This window comes from Aythya marila (assembly GCF_965140915.1).
Source record: "Aythya marila genome assembly, chromosome: 3".
In the NCBI taxonomy this organism is placed as follows: Eukaryota; Metazoa; Chordata; class Aves; order Anseriformes; family Anatidae; genus Aythya; species Aythya marila.
In genome coordinates, this window is record NC_139044.1 from 48,105,751 (window position 1) to 48,126,022 (window position 20,272).

The 20,272-nt window shown below is 36.9% G+C and overlaps 1 protein-coding gene across 1 annotated transcript in view; it reads left to right on the forward strand.

Annotated features, from left to right (window-relative positions):
- Window positions 1–20,272, forward strand: part of PRKN (parkin RBR E3 ubiquitin protein ligase) — a 775,548-nt gene that overhangs the window by 613,171 nt on the left and 142,105 nt on the right. Inside the window, exon 8 of the mRNA XM_082758445.1 lies at window positions 17,517–17,578. Coding sequence (XP_082614571.1) covers window positions 17,517–17,578 — 62 coding nt within the window. The remainder of the gene's footprint in view (window positions 1–17,516; window positions 17,579–20,272) is intronic.

Consider the following 20,272-nt stretch of genomic DNA (forward strand, 5'->3'; position numbering starts at 1 on the left):
TACTGCTTCAGCCCTCTCCCTTCAGGCATCTGCCACAGATTCTGTACCACCCTTTCACATGGCAACCTCTGCTGGACTTACAGATGACAGTGTCATAGGTTTCATTTCATGTCCTTGCCCACTATTTAGCACAGTGTGGTTATTAGCTCAAAGGAAGCTTTCAGCTCAACTTTAATATAAATAAAAAGAAATGTTTTATTGCCTTTGCACATCTATATGCAGCACACTTTACATAACCAGGATTTTCAATCACTAAATGGCTCATCCCGACAGCTCCTAGAAATGAAAATAAGTACATGGGGGGAAAAAATAAAAATAAAATAAAACCAACAAACAAACTGTAGCTGGACCTGCAGCTGAAAGATTAAGCTACAAATGGAGATTTCATTTTCCATTTATTATGGGTCAGGTGCAGTATACGTTTGAGGTCCTGGTATCACCTAGCACAGACAAGAAATCTGAGGGCACCGGATAAATTGTCTCATCCTCAGCATTTTTCTGCCTGAGTTCAACAGAGGCTCTACATAAGCAGTGAGTGCTCCTGCAAGCTGTGAACACAGGTCAGGCTGTGGGGAACCTTCTACTCTTTGTGAAACTCAGACAAAACTCATCATATCTAGAGTTTAGACCAATCATTCTTCATAGTTTTCAAATCCAGATCTGTAAGGTACATATGCAAAAGTACTTTCTGTCTCCATTTCTCTTTGCTTTGATAAAATGAAAAGAAGCTTCCTATAATATACAATATGTAGCAGAATACAGTGCCTTTGCAAATATAGTATAGTTAAGGGTTAATTACATTACACTTTTTCCCACATTACTTAACATGCTTTGGGGAGAGTGGGAAAATTCCACTAAACATCAGTCGTTGTCTAGCACTGAATTGCCCATCCTGTATCATTTAATCTGTCAGAAAATAAAATGATCCTTGTAATTTTCTTGTTATTTCATGATCTTTGTAATGAAAATTACAAGGCTACTTATTACAGAGAGAATATAGTGCTCTTTGAGGAATATTTATTCTTCAGAAGATGAAAAGGAAGGGACCAATGGTAGTTTATTTTGTTCTTTCTGTTTGTTTGCTATCTTGGTATTTTGTTTGTTCAGCTTTTAGTTGTTCATTTTCATGTGTTAGTTCCCAATTATCAGGTTTTTATCCATTTTGTTTTCTTGCCTAATATCTCATGCCACAGTTTAAAGAGTCCTAACTCCTTGGAGATTGTGTAGGTGTTCTTGCAGTCTTGTGCAATTACTACGTACTGTCAGGAGGTGCGAAGCAGGCTGACCCTGGGGTGGCAGTGAGCCTGGCTGTGCCAAACCATACCATGCCAATGGGACACATCCTGTGGGGTCAGCCATGGCCCTGCAATCACTGGCAAGTCCCAGTGCAGGGGCAAGCTAACTTGCCAGGAAAGCAAGTTAGATATACAGGATCCAGGTTGATGGGGTGCATGACTATGGCCTAGACTTGGCTACAACACTTCAGCAAAGCTCAAGAGCAAGGATGGAGTAAAAAGATTCTTTGTACAGAGCTGTCAGCGTGACACTACTAGCTTCTTTGAACACTTTCCAGTAAGGCTTCTTAAGAAACAGGGGTGGCATCACCTAGAATTTACAAGGGTAAAGGGCAAGCCAGATGGCACTGGTCTCTCATCTGCTACTTTTCACCTGCTACTACTTTGAATCCTTTCTGGATGGTCCTCTGGAAATAACATCTGAGCAGTTAGTAGAAGAATGAAGAATGTAGAATGTAATAGGAAGAGACAATGACAAAATGTTATTTCTCTATTATAAAGCAAGAACGCACCCTGTTCTCCACTGACCAGGTGCAGTTTTGGTTATTGCATCTCAAAGAGAATGTGCTAACTCTTAATTAAAACATTGGATGACAAAGGTGAGTGTGGAATGGTTTCTGTACATTGAGATACTTATTTTTGTTCTGGCAAGGGACATCTCAACGAATACGTGATGGAGATTTCTAAAATCATGAGAAGATCAAAATCATGCAGAAGATCAAAAGATCAATGGGGATTTTAACATTATTATGTATCTAGAAATACACATAAAATTATGAGGCAGCAGGTGTAAAAGAAACAGAGGAAGCTTACCCACAGTGACTTTAAACTGGGGAACATATTGCTTGAGGATACTGTAGAGACCAAAAGTATCCAGACTTACAAAAGTGCCTAGATATATTAATGGAAGAGTCCCAGGAGCTGCTAGGTAAGAGGATGCTCTATCTCAGGACATCCCTAAACTACAGTCTGCAGGTAAGGGTAGTATACAGAGATATTTAACTCTTTTTCTTGTTTCTTTTGCTTTTCTCATATTCTGCTATTGGCCTGTGCCAGACCCAGGAGTGAGATGGATCTTTTGTTAGGTCCCATACATTTTTTCAGGTATAGTACTCACTGTTTGCTCCAGCTTCTCCCAGACCAAAGATATCTTTTCTTTCCCTGAAGAAGGAGAAGGAAGCAGGGCTGGATGATTTCTACCTTCCGTGCATTGTGGATCTCAGTGTCACATCTGTGTCACAAGTGTGTGTTATGTCCAGCCTGTATTGTGGAGGGCACAATTTGATCCAGTCTTTTTTAGCTCTTTCTGACCTCTCAAAGATTATTTTCCCAGCTTTTTCTAGCAGACAGTAATGCTAAGTTCTACAAAAGAGCAACAGTTCTACAATATTGTCAAGCCTATTATTTTTGTGGCCAACACAGACGGATTAGTGAGAGCTAACTTTGAAGGTATCTAGCTTTTCAACTATTTGGATGGAGGATTGGCTTAGCTAGGGAAAAAAAAAAAAAAGGCAATTATTTTTAACACTGGGTTTCTTCTTTATCTAATGTGCAGTTTTCTGAAATACTGCTGTGTCTTTTATCAAGAAATAGAGGCTAGCTGGCTTGAAAAATCTAAGATAAGGAGTCTCTGAGGCAGGAGTAATTGGTTGTGGTAGATTGGGCCAAATTAGAACAGTGCTCAGCACCGTACTCAAATTGTTTACTGTAGTGTGTACATGCCACTTATTTCAGCCATTTCCATCATGTTTTCCTTTGTCTCTACTTATTTATTTATCTATTTAATATTGAAATAGTTGTTGACATTATCTTACTTTCCTACATGAGACTCTCCTGAACAACAAAGGCACAAAGTATTAGCCTGAAACATAAAAATGTCACGTCCTCTAAGATTATGCACAGTCTGTCTTTAAATGTTAGCATTAACCTTCAGTTCAGTTGTATCTGTAGACACAAGACTGAAAAAATGCAAACTGACACTGTGGTGTATTTTTTTATTGCAAATATTTATGTTTGTCTTCAGATCGTATTTTCCAGGTGCAGAAAGAAGTAAGGAAACTATTATTAGAGTTGTTGAAGAGTCAGTTGATTAAGCACCTGTCACCTGAATCAGTTTTATATCACAGCTCTTCTAATTCCATGGTCGTTGCACACACAAAAAATATCATTGTACCTTTCACATGTTTTGTAAGTTGACTTGTTACCATCCCAGTGAAGGTAGATATAGTCCTAATGATCTCAAGTGTGTAGTGTTCCCACAACCCACTCTCCATCAAATTCCAAAAGTTAGAAGAAGTAAAAATAAAACTAGATAATGCTTCATAAAAGAGAAAGAAAAGGAGAGAAAGAGAGAGAAGGGAGATGTGCATACTCATACCAAAGAATTCACTAGAGCGAAGTTAACTTTTGCACTCAATGATGCAGCCTGCTTGATGGCAGCCACACTGTTGTCTCTTTTACAATGACTGCAACAGGTGGGGGCAAAATTAGAATGGGAAAATGAGTAAAAAACTTGTTGCATGAATGTAACATCAACGTGTCACAAGTTAAGCAAGGCATACTTCTTGGCGTAACCGGTAAGGCAGGGAAAAGCTCTCTAAATAGAAAGTCACAGTTAGCTGTGGAAGCAGAGATAGGAAAATGATCAGTGACAGCAATCTGTAGCCAAGCATCAAAAATCCTGCTTTGCTCTTTTTTCTCTTCCCCTGTTTCCCTCAATAGACATCCATCAAACTGCAATAGGATTTCTGCTGGCCAGTTGGTGTCTTGTAAATTGACAAGAGACAGGAGAATCACTTTGCCCGGAATCCCTGCTAAATTGCATGAAAACAGGATTTATGCTGCATGTAAACTGTGTAAATCCAGTCAGCTTTTAAGTGGAAACCAATTTTGTAGTGTGTAAGTATCATTGATTTGTTAATCTGACAATTTTTTTAAACAAGCTGATGCGGATTAGCCAGTTCTGATTGTATGTCTCCTACAAGTCATTTGAGTGCTGGATAGCTTCGTGACCAAAGCACTAGAAATTAACCTTTGAGGCCCCTTCCTATAAATAAATTATTGATCCTTAAAAAAGAATCAGATAGTCTTGTTAAATATAGTTTTCTGTAGCCTGAGTCTAAATCCTGCCATACAGAATCATTTATCATAACTGGCAATCTTTTTTCCTGAAGCAGACAGGAGCTGAGCTACAATAGAAAGTAAATCCTACAGGAATTGTTACAGAAGAGCAGTATGAAGAATTTCCAGCTGATTTGATGGTTAAGGGATGTTTAGTTTCCCCTCCAAATAATTCTAAGGGCTTTTAGCTTTTATGCATACTTTTATTCAATCATCCTCAGTCAGGAAAAAAATGTCTCTGAAATTTCACGCATGGTGGTATTCTGGAGCTAGGCATCTTTGTAGAAGGAATGAATTTCTGATCCATGACATAACAGACACAAGTGGAAAATACATAGCAAGCAACATAATACTGAAAGGTAGAAGTGATACAGAGTTCAGTACTTAACATATAAATGACTGCTCAGAAGTACTCTACAGAAAAAATGGTTAACATGGTGTCAGAAGGTAAGTATACACATGGTGAGACCTAGTGTTGTTATTTTTTACAACTGCAACTCAATGATCTACTGAAATGAAGCAAAGTCAAGTGAGCATTTTAATGACCTGAGGAAAGAAAAAAATCTGAACCTCAAGTTTCAATAACTTGAGTTTCTATTTTGCAAAAGGAAAGAAAAAAGTGAGGAGATTATTGCCTGAGCTTCTGGGGATTAGGGAGACAGAGAGAGGGCAAGGGATAGAGGGGATTCCAGGGGTGACACCTTTTCTGACTTGGTTTATCAGGCTGCTTCAGTGTTTGCATCAAGGTCAGAGATGCTCCAGTGTCTAGGTCAGCATTCACAGTGCCAAGCTATGTGAATCTAGAATCCTACCAGTTTTGTTGTTGTTGTTGTTGTTTTTTCCTGATTGGGAATGAATGATACAGCCATACCTGTACCAAGGGGAGGAAAAAAAAGACATAACCCAAGAGACCCTCTGCAGCTGAGCTCTGTACCCTCTTGGTTTCACACTTGCAGTTAGTAAAATAGGAGATGTTTATTCTGCATTCTGGCTCACAGCTTAGATACAGTGCACTGTTGAAATAATACAGATAAAAAGTGTAGCAGAGGGGGAAAAATGTGCGTGATCTAGATATGGGACCAGTAATTCAAATATTAGGGGAAGTACTGTCATATAGATTGTCTAATTCAATGAATATATACCAGAGTTCTGTCATAAGGGAAGTATAAGAAGGGAGTTTAAAAAAAGTCAGATAAGACCACCTACTTACAAGGCATAGTATATCTCTGTTTAAGGTGGTAAAGATAAAAAATGCATGCTGTTGCTCTGGATTAACTCAGAAGTTATTTGTGGCCATGTAAGTAAAGACTAGAAGGAGTATCCTCCAGTGTGGTGTGGCAGCTGTTCTGTACTAAATTGCTAGCATAATCTCATGAAATTGCTTGCACTAATTCACTTCAGCATGCCGATGAGCCTGTGATGGCATAACACAGCTATGGGGGTTTTGTCCTTCCCTCTACGTAGCAGCATATCCATCTTCCCTCATGTTCCTAGTCCACTGCAGCCATTGATCTTGGGGTAGATTGTAACACCCTTGGACATCTGATGGCCACAGAGTGAGAGCAGCGGCCTTTGAGCTACCACAAGATCACAATGGGGCCTATCCATCGTGACAGCACCCAGCTGGCAGAAAAGGACCTAGCAAGGATTGTGTTCTCTCCTTATGAGAGGGACAAAATCCAGTCAATTTGTGTATTAGCATGGTGACTAGCGAGAACAGAGTATTTTTCAATATTTTGCAGAACTGTGTGAGTATTTAAAAATAGATATTCTTCTACCAGGTAGAAATTGTTCAGCATTCCTTTGCTGGTATTAGTGTGCTGGTTTTATCCCTTGTGATTAAAATGTTTATCCCTCTTGATGGAAAAAAAAAAGAAAAAAAAAAAAAAAGAAAAAAAAAACACACACACACTGGACTGGACTTCAGCTGTACAGTAAAAATGATCTTTTTTTTTTTTTTTTTTTTGCTTTTCTCAGTATTTTTGAAGTGTTGCAGAAAGAGAGACGGATGTTAAAGTGTTTTGTTTATTTCATAGGCAAATAATAAGTTGTGTGTCATAAAAATGGATTGGCCATCTTTGATGTTCATTGACAGATCCACAGCAAAGCATTCTTTATGAGAAAACACTGCATTGCTAATAAAGTGATCCCAACAGCCGAGCTTGTGCTGCTTAATTTGTTTCCATGGAGTGATATTATAATTCTGACATACTGAAAAATTGCCTCACAGAGACTCATATTGCATTTGTTGCTGAGTGCATGTTTGATATAACATTTGTTATTGTGGTGCTTGGGGTGTCTTCAGAGGAGTAATATTCTAAATGAACCTGGCTGTATTATCCCTTTAACGTAGAAAGGAATTTTGCATTAAATTTTCAGCTCATTTCAAATGTGTTTTGCCAGCTATTGGTCTGCTCAAGAATAGGGCCAGTATATCAATATAATATCAGAAAAATCCTTAACTCTCTATCTTTGGGGAAGCTCTCAGGTCATTCCAATTCTTTTTTGTTAGACAAACAGACAGCGTGAACCCCTGTATTTATGCCTGCCTGTCAGATTTTTTCACAGTAGAAACACGAATGACTCTAATGCAGGATTAATATGTCTCACACAATGTTATTAGGATTAGAATTAGACCTGACTAGAGAGTGACTTTTTTTTTTCTTTTTTCCTGTATATAAATTTAGATTTTATTCCACACCGTCTTTTGCACTCACAGGAACACGCTACCTCTTATTTAGAGTGAATATTGAAAAGCGTATGTATTTGTCTGGATTTGCACAGACAAAAATGAGAGCTGCTTATACCCCCCCCTCTGGGGACTTCTGTGTTCTGAGCTGCCAGTAAAATGTAAAAAGATTGTACTATGATGTCCTATTAGACCTCAAGACTGGAAGGACAGTTTGTCTTGAACACAGGCATTTTTCATAATTGTGTTGCCTGCAGGGTTACCACCTGCCCTAATTTGATCTGATTAAGGTAAAATGCAAAACCATCCTCATTTCAGAAGTGGAACTTTGCCATATTCCATCACAGAGAGCAGTAAGATGTGCATACATGTATTGCTGGTGCTGAGGAGAGGAAAAATACTACAATTAGGTAACAATTAAAATTTCAACTCTGTTACAAGACTGCAGGTCACTTTTAGACAATTGCTTCATTCTTAAATATTCTTGAAATGATTTTCTGTCATGAAAACTACAAAAGAGAGAAAATCATAACCATTTCTCCAGATACGTTTGTTCTGTTCAGTGAGACATTATATATTCCACAGCTTTTTAGAATTCTCATTTGGTTGGATGGGTTTATTGTCCACGAACATTTATTTTTAGAGTAGCCTGGGCTTGCCTTGTAGTCTGAGTCATTTATGTAGCAATTTAAATATTTGTCTAAGCTCTCAGAGACAAGCTGATGTTGAAGTCTTATAAATGCTGCACAGAGTAAAGGAATAGCATTTTTTATATAGCGTTTGTAGAGAATGACGCCATATCCCTGGGAAAATAAAAAGAAATCCAAAAGTAGCAAGCGAAGGCATTGCTGTTTCTGGGTCACCAAATATTGATTGCCATTCTCCTTTCTCTGGTAGTAATTTTGTGCATGCTTATGCATTTGTAAGAGAATGATATCTACATGTGCTCATCTTGTATTTACTGTCAGATATATTTTGAGCTTGGCATATTTATTTTCCTCTACAGTGGACAGAAAATGACCTTTAAAAATAGCATTTTAATATCATTTAACACTATTTAGTAATTAAGGAGATGGAAAGCTGTGTTTGTTCTCTGGCATCTGGCCACAACTTTCTGGATGGTACAATGGCTTATTCTACATTAGTATATATACATTATTCTTATTCTACATTAATGTATATAATAACTCACTTGGTAAAATATGAGTGAGAGGGAAATTTACTGCAGTGAGGACTGCTGAAACTGTTCTTTCTATCTGTCATTCCCCAAATTATAGGAAGACAGTTTTCTTATTTCAACTTTTAAGGGAGAATAGAAGAAATATTTACTCTCCAAGTCTGATTCTCAGCACTAGGGCTTTACAATATACTTCGATTATCAAGCTATCAGATGGAAAATGCCTGGGTGAACATTGGTATAATTTCAGCTTAGAAACCTTTTAGTATTTTCTGTATTGCACCTGTTTAATTCTGGCGTTCAGGATTGACAGTCTTTTCAAGACTTGCCCTTCAGCAGCTGGCAAATGGAATTTTTCAAGTTTATTTTTTTCTTTTTTTTTTTCTTCTTTGTGTTGACTTTTATTCAGGAATAGTTGGGTTTTCCCTGAGAAGACAATATCCTATCTTATAAAGTCTATACCACATGCTGAAAGCTCCTGACCTCTCACTTGCCTTCTTAAAAGGAAGGATCATCATCAAAGGCCAGTGCCAGCATGAAGGTGGGAATTTGAGAGAACAGAGTTTGCTTTGGAGATTTCAACTACTTTTTGAATAAAAGATGAGAAAACCTTTCATGAATTGAGCTGATTGAGCTAAAAACCTAGTATATCAAGACTGAAGAGTTCCTTTCAGCCCAGATCTCTACAATGAGATTTCTACTACTAAGGTTTATATGGCAGAAGGTATTGTGCTTTCCAAAAGGAGTTTAGAGCAGCTCTGTTGTATCTCAACTAAAAGAAAAAAATCTCCTGGGTTATATTAGTAGCCTTAGACTTGTTGATTTTCTGACTCTTTGATGTTCTGAAGAAATTGTAGGAGTAACTTTTGCTAGTTAAGTAGCATAAAAAAAAAAAAAATTAAAGAGAAAAAAAAAATATGTTGCTTCTTTAAATTTTACTTCAGTTTGATAAAAGACAGTATTTGTGTTAAAAGAAGGAAGTCTGCTTCCTTTTCTGGAGCTGCTGTCTTTGAACAGCAAAGGTCCTTGTTCAGTTTCTCATTACAGATAGATAGAATGGATTTTGTTTTGTTGCACAAGTTTAGTATTGACTCACCGCCTTCACAGAGAATTGCATGAATGAATTTATGCCTATAATTTAAATTGGAAAATTGAACAACCAGATGGTACAGACTATTAGTTAAATAAGTTTGCACTGTCACATGGTCACCATGAAGTCAGTCTCTTGTGCAACACTGAATTTCCTTCTCAGGAAATTCTGCCCCTTGAATGGACTCTTTTGACAGTTTATCATATAGTGGCAGAACATACACTGAAAACTGCCAAAGATAGCAATCACTGGCATGCTGGTGTTATGCAGCTCAGTACAATTGAAGGTTTGAATGCTGATGTGAGCAAACATTGCTTGTTCGAGTCTGGTTTAAGTATTGTCTTACGCAAAAAGCAAACAAGCAAGCAGGTTCTAAACTGAAGTGGTCAATATTCCTGCTGATATTTTCTGCTGTAAAGATTTAAAGAAAGACTCTGGGAGGAAATGGCTAATGTGGTTCATTACTTTTAGTCATTTGGCTTTAAAGCATCATTAAAAAAACAGTGAGTAGTAGCACGGTAAAAGCCAGAGCCCTATGCAGTGTGAGGAACCCAGGCCAACAAAAATCTCTCTAATCCATCTGAGATGCTCTACCAGTAGTCAAACTTTATGTGATCCTTTCTGATCTGTGTTGCAGTTGTTGTGCAAATTTTTTTTGCACAAGAACTTCAGGAGAGCAAGAATAGTTTTTGCATCTCCAGATGATTTGAAATTAAGAAACACATACAAACAAAAATGTAGCCTATTCAGCTGGGCAAATACCATCTCTCATATCTGTCAGATTTTCTGTCTTGACAATCAAGTTTTCATTAAATATTCTTGAACGTTAGCTTTACTAACCATTTTGATGACAAAATAAAGTATCAATCTTTTTGTTGAATTCTACTATTGGAAAAGCCAGTGAGTACAAAAGAAAATGACCATAATACTGTGACAGGACTATTAATCAGGAGATCAGGAGAAAAGGATATTTAATTCTTAAATAATTAAAAAAAAAAAAAAAAAAAAAAAAAAAAAAGCAAGCAAGTAGATTTCTTTTTGCACATTAAGCTTTACAAATGGGGGAACTTGATCTTTTATTGTGCCTTTATTGGCACACAGTCTTTTTAGAAAAGTATTACATTTCATTTAATTTTTTTACTAGTGTGAACACATGTAAGCACCATTGACTTAACTGTTACTATGCTAGTTTGTTTGAGCTGAAGTGCTCTACCTAGTTTTACAGAGACTTCAAAAGACCTATAAGAAAGATTTTCACCATGTTGACCCATGGGTATGTGAAGTCAAATGCAAGTATCACTTGTTGTGCCCTCTAATTTAAGATCACCCAGTGGCAGAGCTGAGCTTTATAAACTAAATACATGCTTGTTGACATCAAAAAGGCAGGAGTCGATTTTCATTTCTTTTAAAAATATCTCCATATATATATATATACACATTATTTATTTTTTTCTGAATGAATCTATATTATTTAAATACTAACTCTTTTCAGGTGCACATTCATTTTACCCTGCTGTCTACTTATCTAAATTACTGTACAGAAAAATATAATCTGGAAACTGATGTTATCAAAATGGCATGAGCACAATCAAAGAACCCCATGTAATTTTTTACCGCAGTTTTTTGTTTTTAATGTTATTTCTTTCACCAACTGTAACGTGAACAGTATCAGATATTTGGGTATTAAAGGGTGGTCTCCAGATTAGTCTCTGCAGTCAACAGTGTATTTATAAAAAAAAAAAAATCATCCGATGCTTTAGTGTGTCCAACAGTCTGAATGATTCTTGTAGCATTTTGAGATATTTCTATAGCTAAGACATATTATACTGCCTGAGAAGAGTTCTAATTCCTGTTGGTAAGCACATATTTAGGCAAGGAAACAACCACTGTCCATCCATTGAAGCAAAAGTCATTTAGTTTTCTTTCTTGGGGAAAAATGTTCCATGAGTGCACCCATCCCAATCACAATAGATCATCAAAATAGGTAGGAGAAGGAAAAGTGTGAGTGGACCCAAGGTAATGGGTCTGTGAATTTCAGTTTGACAATGGTGTTCAAATACATGATCAACACAGAGAATTCAGAAGGTAGATAAATAAGACATTTTGTTAATAATACATCAAAAGGTAAACCTAGAGATTACAAGCTGATTTCAGGAGAGGGTCCTGAGCCAGACTAGTGATTTTACGATTAATGCTGGTTAGCAACAATTTATCCTATAGATAAAGTTGTGTGCCCACATGAAAACAATGCATTTTAAGACCTGAAAATGTAAGGCTTAGTCCTGGAGATGACATATTATTCACAGAACAGTTTTGTCACCTTCCTTTCTTTAAAAATTAAACCTTTTTTATACAAAAGATGATACCCAAGCTTTAAGTTTGGTTACACACAAAAATGATCTAGATAACACTTAAAAAAAAAAGCCAGTGGCTTACTATTTTAAGAAAGTATTGCTCATTGAGATTGTTAAATAACAATATAACAATATAATAATAATATAATAAATAAATAAATAAATAAATAAATAAATAAAAGGTCTGCAAAATGGTTATAATGACACATTTTTGAGGATTTAGAAGACATTTCTATACCTTTCATGATGCACAAGCAATGTTCCAAATATAGGCTTATGTGCTTATGTTCTGTAAACAATGTACTTGATATCCTGTGAAATATTTTTCACTTTTTAGTAAAATATTTGTGCATTCCAGACAATCTCCTTAGTTTTGTATTTGTTCATGTTCACATAACTTCAAAAATGAGAAAAGGTCACTTGCAACATCCAGCCATTTAATTAACACAAATGCAATGAAGTCACTTCATCCTTTGAAATCATTTTCTGTTCCCAATGAGAGTGGCAGAACTGTCACCAGCATGGGATTGCTTTTCTCTGGAAGAGACACTGATAATATAAAGGTTTTTTTTCCACCTATATTCCAATTAGTTGAACAGGTTGGAAGAGACTGGGAAAATGAGAGAACAAGCAAATGCACACTAATCATAGGATTTCAAAGCCAGTGAGTCTTTTTTGTGTTGTGTGAAAGTCTCTCCTGACTCCCTCTTCACATTACCCACTTACCATTGCTGCTACTGTCACTCACAGTGCAGGGCTGGGGCACTTTTTGTTGGTCTGCTCGCCTCTTACTGAGCAGAGCTGGCTGTGCTGTGTTGTACTTTGCACATGGGGTCAGAGCCATCATGTCCCACTACAGCTAGGTGCTGGCCTGGGGCTGTGCTCTGGAAGGAGTCCTTTTATAACAAGCACCTCTGAGCTGCAGGCTTCCCTCATTACCTTCCCTTGCTGTGCACACACAAGAGGCCACAGGACACATTCCTGATCACTGTTATAGTGCAAGCACTTAGAGTGCTTAGAGTGCTGCTTTCTCAAACATTTAGAACATATGCTTTTTTGAATTGGAAGCATTATTCATATTTGTGCTTGTCAAACACAGTGTTTGTTCAGAGCAGTCAGAAAAACAGACACACATCCATGAATTTTCGAAGCATGAAGTGGTTATTCTCATGTATTTGAAATATTTTTCAGTTTCAAGCTTGGTTTAGTAATTAGCACTGTGGAAAGACATCCTTTGAAGGACACTGATAGATATGCTTATAGGGTTGTGTTCGGAGCTCACAAAAGGGTGCGTACTTTTTAGAATTAACAAGTGTTAAAGCAGGCATAAATTTTAAGTGAGAAAAATTGAAGTTATAAAAGTTCATAATATAAGTGCTCAGTTTAGTTCAAGGAGCTAAACATTCTAGGAAAACCTATATGCTTAAAATGAAGAATGTGCAGAAATTATTTGGATTGGAGTCACTGGGTGGAATTAATGTTATCTAACCTTAAAAATCTAAGAGTCAGTCATATCTCTTACCTAGTTGCCTGAGACTCCACAATCAAGGGACAGAAATGATACCTCCTTTGGGTCTATCTCAGACAAGGCAAATTACCCTTTGAAGGTTTATTTTTCCTTCTATTGACTAAAAAGGAATCGTGAAATGAATATATCAACCCTCAATAACTATTATTTATATGCTCAAATGCAGTAAAGTGAATCTCACTGAACAATACCATTTGGGGAAAGATGAAACTTCACAAGTAAAGAAGGAAATAATGCTACACACCTATGGTAGAAGCTACAACTTAGGGCATAATCCTACAGGAAAGGTGTATCTACTTGTAATTACAGTTAATGAAGACACTGTGTCTGTGGAGAAAGTTCACCCCTGGAGGTGAAAAATAATGAATTTATGATCAACATGCACTTCAGTTTGGTGCAGCTTGTCTGTTTCTCTTCTTGGGAATGTATTCAGAATTTCTTACTGCCTGGGTGCTGTGAGGGCCTGTGGGGTGTTGAGGCTGCTCATGGATCAGTCAGGGTAGGGCCTGGCTGCTTGTCCTGTCCCCTTGTCCCCCCAGGAGCTCAGGGACAGCCCTAGCCCTGGTACTGGGCACTTCCATGGGGACAGGGATGGGCTGAGGCCAGGCTGGGGCAGGACTGTGGGGAGCTGGAGCCTGACCTTGTTGCAGTCTTGCTGGGGCTGGGGCTGGTGGCCCTGGGCTGTTGTGGGGTCTTGGGCCAGGGGCCAGGCAGAGACAGGAAGGGCTGGAGGTGCCAGTGCTTACATGGTCTGTTAGTATTTGTATTTGTAACAGCAGTCATTTTTTTGCTTTTACTTCACCAGGATATGCAATATTAAAGGGTTGATTTAAGTTTTCCACTGTCTTCTTACTGGAGAACATGTCATGCGAAGTGATAATTTTAAGTAAAAACAAAAACAGAAGGTAATTCTGTTTGAGAAAAAATATGTGAAGATTAAATTGTAATTAAATTGGTGGTCATTGGAATCATGGTTTAATTACAAGTGTAGATGAAAATGTGTGTTGAGAGCAGTTCAAATCAGAGGATATATGATGCTAGGTAACATTAAGCTAGCCTTCTTAAATTTTTGAAATTTGTGGTTCTTCTTGTTTGTTTGTTTATTCTTCTCATGGAGATACATTTGCTTATAGGAACAGATTAAAAATATCTTTACATCTTTATGAAAAGAATACCACAATGTAATTTTTAAATGTACAGTTATAATTTTTTGTAATTTTAAGTATACCTATCATTCATAAGTGCATCATTTGGAGTGAAATAATAATGCAATGTGGGAATCAAGCAACAATAACATGACTAAAACAAATAATCTGGGACTGATAGAACATTTAAAAATATATATATGCTTAAATTTAATTTAAGCAAAAAATTAAAGCTTAAATAAACCAAAGATATTGCTTGCAGTGGGTTTATAAAGCTGCCAGTGCTTTGAACTGGGTATCGTCCTCTCATGACTTGGTTGAACCTAGACTTAGGCTCATTCCTAAACCATCACATTAAATTTATTGGTCTTATTCCTCTAGGTTCAATATACTTAAGTCAGAGGAAAAAGAGGTATATAAAATAAATAAATAAATAAATAAATATTTGGGTAAATTGTATAGTTCTTGCACCTTGTTCCTCTTCCACAGCAAAGACCTGTAACAACCATTGTGGGCAAGAACATATGAAACACAGAGGTTTGAATGTCAGTTAAAAGAGTGATATAATAAGCCCTTTAGCTGTCATTTTATCAGTCTACAGATATCCTCAATCCCAAGTTTTGGCTACTGATTAAAGGCAATTAATTGTGCATGCCTTTGGGTCATTTACTTGTAACACTCTTATGTATAATTGTTGTTGACTTGTCTATTTAAATGTTCCTATGTTTTGGCCTATGTATGTTGAAATTTCTTGTATGTTTGTGGTTTTTTTTTCAAATAATAATTGAGAAAGCAGAAATGGAAGGTTTCAGTAATTGTTGAGGCTCTCATATATAAGGATTTCTGTTCTACAAAGGCAATAAAAATTAATCCTCAAAGTAGTTTCCACAAAACGGCATAAATCTATAAAGTGTGGATTATTTATTTCACGTGGCAAGTGCAAGTTGCAAATCAGAGTCTTAGAAAATACATTTTTCTTTTAAGATTTTGTGTGCACAGTTTGTCAGTGCTGTGCTTAATTTGTAGTAATTTTCAGGTTTCCAGGTATGTTTGGATATGCATGTATAAGTTGACAAATATATGGGTATTTTTGCAGGTGTCATGGAAAGTGGTTCTTAATGCTCTTCAACAGAATATGTATTTTCTCTTTTTATTTATGGAATGATAATTTGTTTCTAGTTACAATGCAAGAACTTAATACCAACCAAGACTTTTTTCAAAGCTCACAGGTATTTGGTAAAAATAGGTCACAGTGTTAGAGCATGTTTTACAAAGGTCTGCTTACAGACCTGGGAAAAATAAAAATAAAAATAATAAATAAATAAATAAATAAATAAGTAGAAATAGGAAATATCAGAAATACATCCAGGAATATCCAAAAAGAAGGGAAGATGTTTTTATCTTACTTCTTTTATCATTTTACATGTGTCTTCATTATTTCCATTTTTTTTCCTCCAACTGTTGTTTGATCATTGCTCTGAAAGGACAGAAAAATTGTTAGTGTCTGTCAATATAATTTGATATCACATGCATTTGACTTTTCTGAACTGATTGTTGCTGGGGTGCAACTTGCCAGCAATGACATGATTTTTAAGTTATATCTCTTCTTTGCTAGTGACTTCAGGATCTCTTGTGTAATCATCTTCTGAGATCCAGTCTGGACTATCAAAAGGTTGAAAACTGGATTGGGCAAGTGTGAAAAATAGGTTATAGAAATACTCAGTTGGGAAGAGGGTACATCAGTAGACAACCAGTAACACTGATAATAAACATATATATGTATGCTAATATATGTTTTACACAAGTTATGCTGATGGTGCATTCTCCGTATGTAGCTCCTCTGAATGGAGATAGAATATTTACCAGTGAAAATTTGTTTAGAATACCATTTAAATCAGCTTGCTAGGCATAAAAAGTTATACCATTGAAAGACTTGTACTACTACAAATGTGTCTAAACCAGTATTTTTGCCTTTTTAGTTATGTTGCTTGCAAGTATAAAGGTTTGACCCTTTGTATCCCTAACACAGCTATGCCAGCAGGAGTTGTAAATGTAGGCCATGCCTCATTGCCTTTGAGTGAAGCCACAGTGCTAACAGAGATTTCCTGACAACTGTCTCCAAATTCATTTACATCTTTTTAATAGGAGTCATTAAGGGTGAGAGGTAACCATTTGTAGTTACATCAGCAGAAAAACAGGTTGATAAAAATCTTAGTTCTTCCCATGTTCTGAGGAGAACTCTGCTTTTAATCACTTTTAAGGAAGTTTCTCTGTTCACAAGCAGATGCTTCAATTTGCGGTAAGAAGAATAAAGCCCAGATTGCTTTCACAGTCTGCATTTTTATCCCTTGCCAGACGTGAGTCTAGTAGTGTACAAAACTGAGTTGCATGCTTGGATTTCATCACCAGGAAGGTAACCACAGTCTGAACAGGTCAGCAAAGTGTGTAGCATCTAGCAAGACATATTTTCATTCTGGCTGGTACGGATGTGAAAGGCTGTAACCATTGAACATTAAACTGATTGCAAAGTTCTGGCAAATCTCTCTTCTGCATGTGTAGTTGGTTTGTGTATCGCACCTGTGGGTGACAACTACATCTGTGTGAAATGGATTATGTAGGTGACAGCCAAAAGTAAAGTGATCTGTGGAGCCTGCAGAGCCTGTGAAATCCTTCAGGGAACTGGAAAAAGCCTATACAATGCTTAGAGATGAGTCCAAACCTGGTGTGTAAATCAGAATTCAGCTTTGGGCAGCTCCAAAGTTTTGATGTAAGAACCTCTTTTAACAGGCTTGTTGGCTTACACTAAGGGGCTGGCGTTATCTGGCAGACAGTGCTGCCCTTTTCATCTTGCTTTTGATTCTAGTCCTTTGGGGAAAGGGCTAAAATATACGGAATATAACCTTTCTGAGCATTCTTGGTAGCGTGCTCTGAAATGTGAAGGGATTATTTGATGGATGGTTTTCAACATTCTGGTGCCCGCAGAACCATGGCTTATCTTCCTAATCTTCTAAATCTAATGTAATCTGTACATTATATCCTCTCTACGTCTATGTATTTTATAGCTGAAACCACACTGGCAGGGAACTCTAAAGTGCCCGTTTTTGTTTCTTTCCAACAGCTGGCTGTCCAGATTCCTTGATTAAAGAGCTTCATCACTTCAGGATTCTGGGAGAAGAACAGGTGAGTTAGCATCTCAAAGTCAGTATCTTAATGTCATGAAAGATAGACACTAATGAGACAGTTTTGTCTCTCTCCAGGGATTCAAAGTGTGTCTCATGAACCCCAGTGACCTGAAATGTGGGGGAAAAAACACACGGGAGATATATGTGATATTTTTTTTTCATTCTATCCATCAGCCTTGACAGGTTATTAATTGGTACATCTGCTACCTGCCACAGCTTTTCGGCTTTGGACTACAGCAGTTAACAGGCTCTCTAAAGCAGCAGATAGACAAACAATCTGACTAAGGGCCTGATATTTACAGCTACTTGATATCCATCTCTTTTTGTGGCCTCCGGTCTCTTTTAAAAGTATGTTTCTCATTCATCATGATATCTGTGCTTTGCACTGACAAAACTGTTTCTATGGAGGGATCTTATGAAGCATGTGAGGTATGCTTTACCACACTCACAAGATGGTCATAGTTACTATTTTATTAATAATTAAATTGATGTACAGAGATATTGAGAAAATAGCCTTAAATGTCGAGAGGCAAGTTGAATTTTTAAATACCCAGTGCTTCTGAAATTCAAGTTGTCCTTGCCTCAAGTATCTTCCCTAATGTGTGGGTTATGAAGCCCAGCTGCCTAACATAGAATTGCTGTGGGTACTGGGGACCAAGGACCTGAAAGGTCAGCATTAGTGTGCTTGTGCTGTATATCAGAATATTTGCATCTGTTAATGAACCTAGCTCCAAGGGACTTGCACAAAGATATGTGAAGACTGTGATAGGAGAAAGTCCTTAAATGTTAATTTGAAGTATGATCACTTAGGTGTTAGAGCAGATTATATTGTCTAGTACACCCTGTTGCTCCACCTTTCTATTTCACTATCCTTCAGGCATATTTTTCTTACATGTAGGACTGCTGGTACATTTTCTAGATTTCCAGTTTTCCTCCACCAGTCTCCCACTTCAGTTGTTAAAAAAAATCAAATGCATAAGTCCTCAGGAGCTCAGCGTCTCAACAAGAAAGCAGCATGCAGGGGAATGTGGGAGGATTTGTCTGACAGAAATGGAAAAAAAAGACAGAAAACCAGGTAGGCCAGAGGAAAGACTGGAAGCAGGAATCTGATGAGACTGAGGATTCAGGAAGGAGAAATAAAATAAATTAAGACTGGGATTGATGGGACTGCAAGACTGGTGAGAACCAGCTGACAAATGGAGGGCAGAGGAAGATGAAGCTTGGAACCCTGGAGACTGGACTGGCTGGTCAAATATGGTAGAAGTAGAAACCAGAGTGGTAGGGATAAGAGTCTGACAAGAAGCTGGGACCAAGAACTGTAAGGACAAGGTAAAGAAACTTGCTGGAAGGGACTGGTAAATAAAAGAAGATCTGTGTTTAATGGCCTGCCCAAGGGGGTGAACATAAATGGGCTAGGAGGAGAGGGAGCAAAGCAGAGATTTGAAGATGAATTAGAAACAGATAAACCAAGAGACAGTAGGAGTGAGAGGGCTGAACCAGGCAAAATTTGTTAGCTCTGCTGGTAGAGGTCCAAGAATGGACTTGTAGATCCCAGCTTTGATAATAACCACTGGCAGAGCAACAGAATTTAATTGATGAAGTTTATCTTGTGTTGGTTTTTTGTGTTGTTTTTTTTTTTGCTTGTTTGTTTGTTTGTTTTTTTTTTCCTGTTTCCTTTTTAGAAAAGGAAGTGGTAGACATAAAAATGAAGGCTAAAACAGCTGAGTGCCCATCAAGAATTCAGACATTAGGAAATGTCAGACTTAAGATTGCCTTTGTAATCTGAATGCTTTCTTTCTTTATTCCACTCACCTACATCTTTACATTAAGAAAGTATTAAATTATACAGTCATTTATGTGATCTTCAAAGGTGAGATGATGTAAACCACAAGGAACTTTAAAGGAAAAGGGAGTTAATTTCTGTCCAATAATAAGAGAAGTCTTTAACAAAGTGGAGGAGTTTGATGAATAAAGCCTTGCTATGAAGTACTATATTTTTGCCATTCTGAATATTTTTTGCATTTTTACTGACTTTTGTTGTGAAATTACTCCTCTTTGTAGTGCCTACACCTAAACAGATGAGAAATGTTTGCCACTATGCATTAGGAGCATAAAACTATGCAGATGGAAAGTTGTTCTACAAAATGGATCTGACCTATAAAAATTTGTCTTTCTCTGAAACTAACTACACTAACAGGTTATTCGGAAACAATGATTATCATTACAGTCTTAATAAATGTCTTTGCAACTAGTGAGCATTACCATGCAACTAGTGAGCATTACCATGCCACTTGAATTATTCCGTGAGCAGACAAAAGCATGAAACGATTTTGCAATTATATTCTCTCCCCACAAAAGTTTTGTTGCCATGAGAGATGACCACAGTAGCCCTTGTTTGAAATTAACATGCAGTTTGACAGTTAGGGAGAAGTTGGTGCAAAAACAAGGTAAAAAATAATAATAAAATACATCTTAATGAATTTTGGGTAAAGTCCTTATTTGTATGACTATCTAATTATTTCTCATATGTGTTTAGTTATGCATTTGCTTTTCAAAAAAATTTAATGTCTTTTTCTGTTATCATTCATTCTAGTGAGAAGAAAAATCATAATTAATTATGACCCTGTTTTATTCAGACTAATTAAAATTTCAGCATTATTAGTCTACATATATTTTCTTCAAATCCAACCAA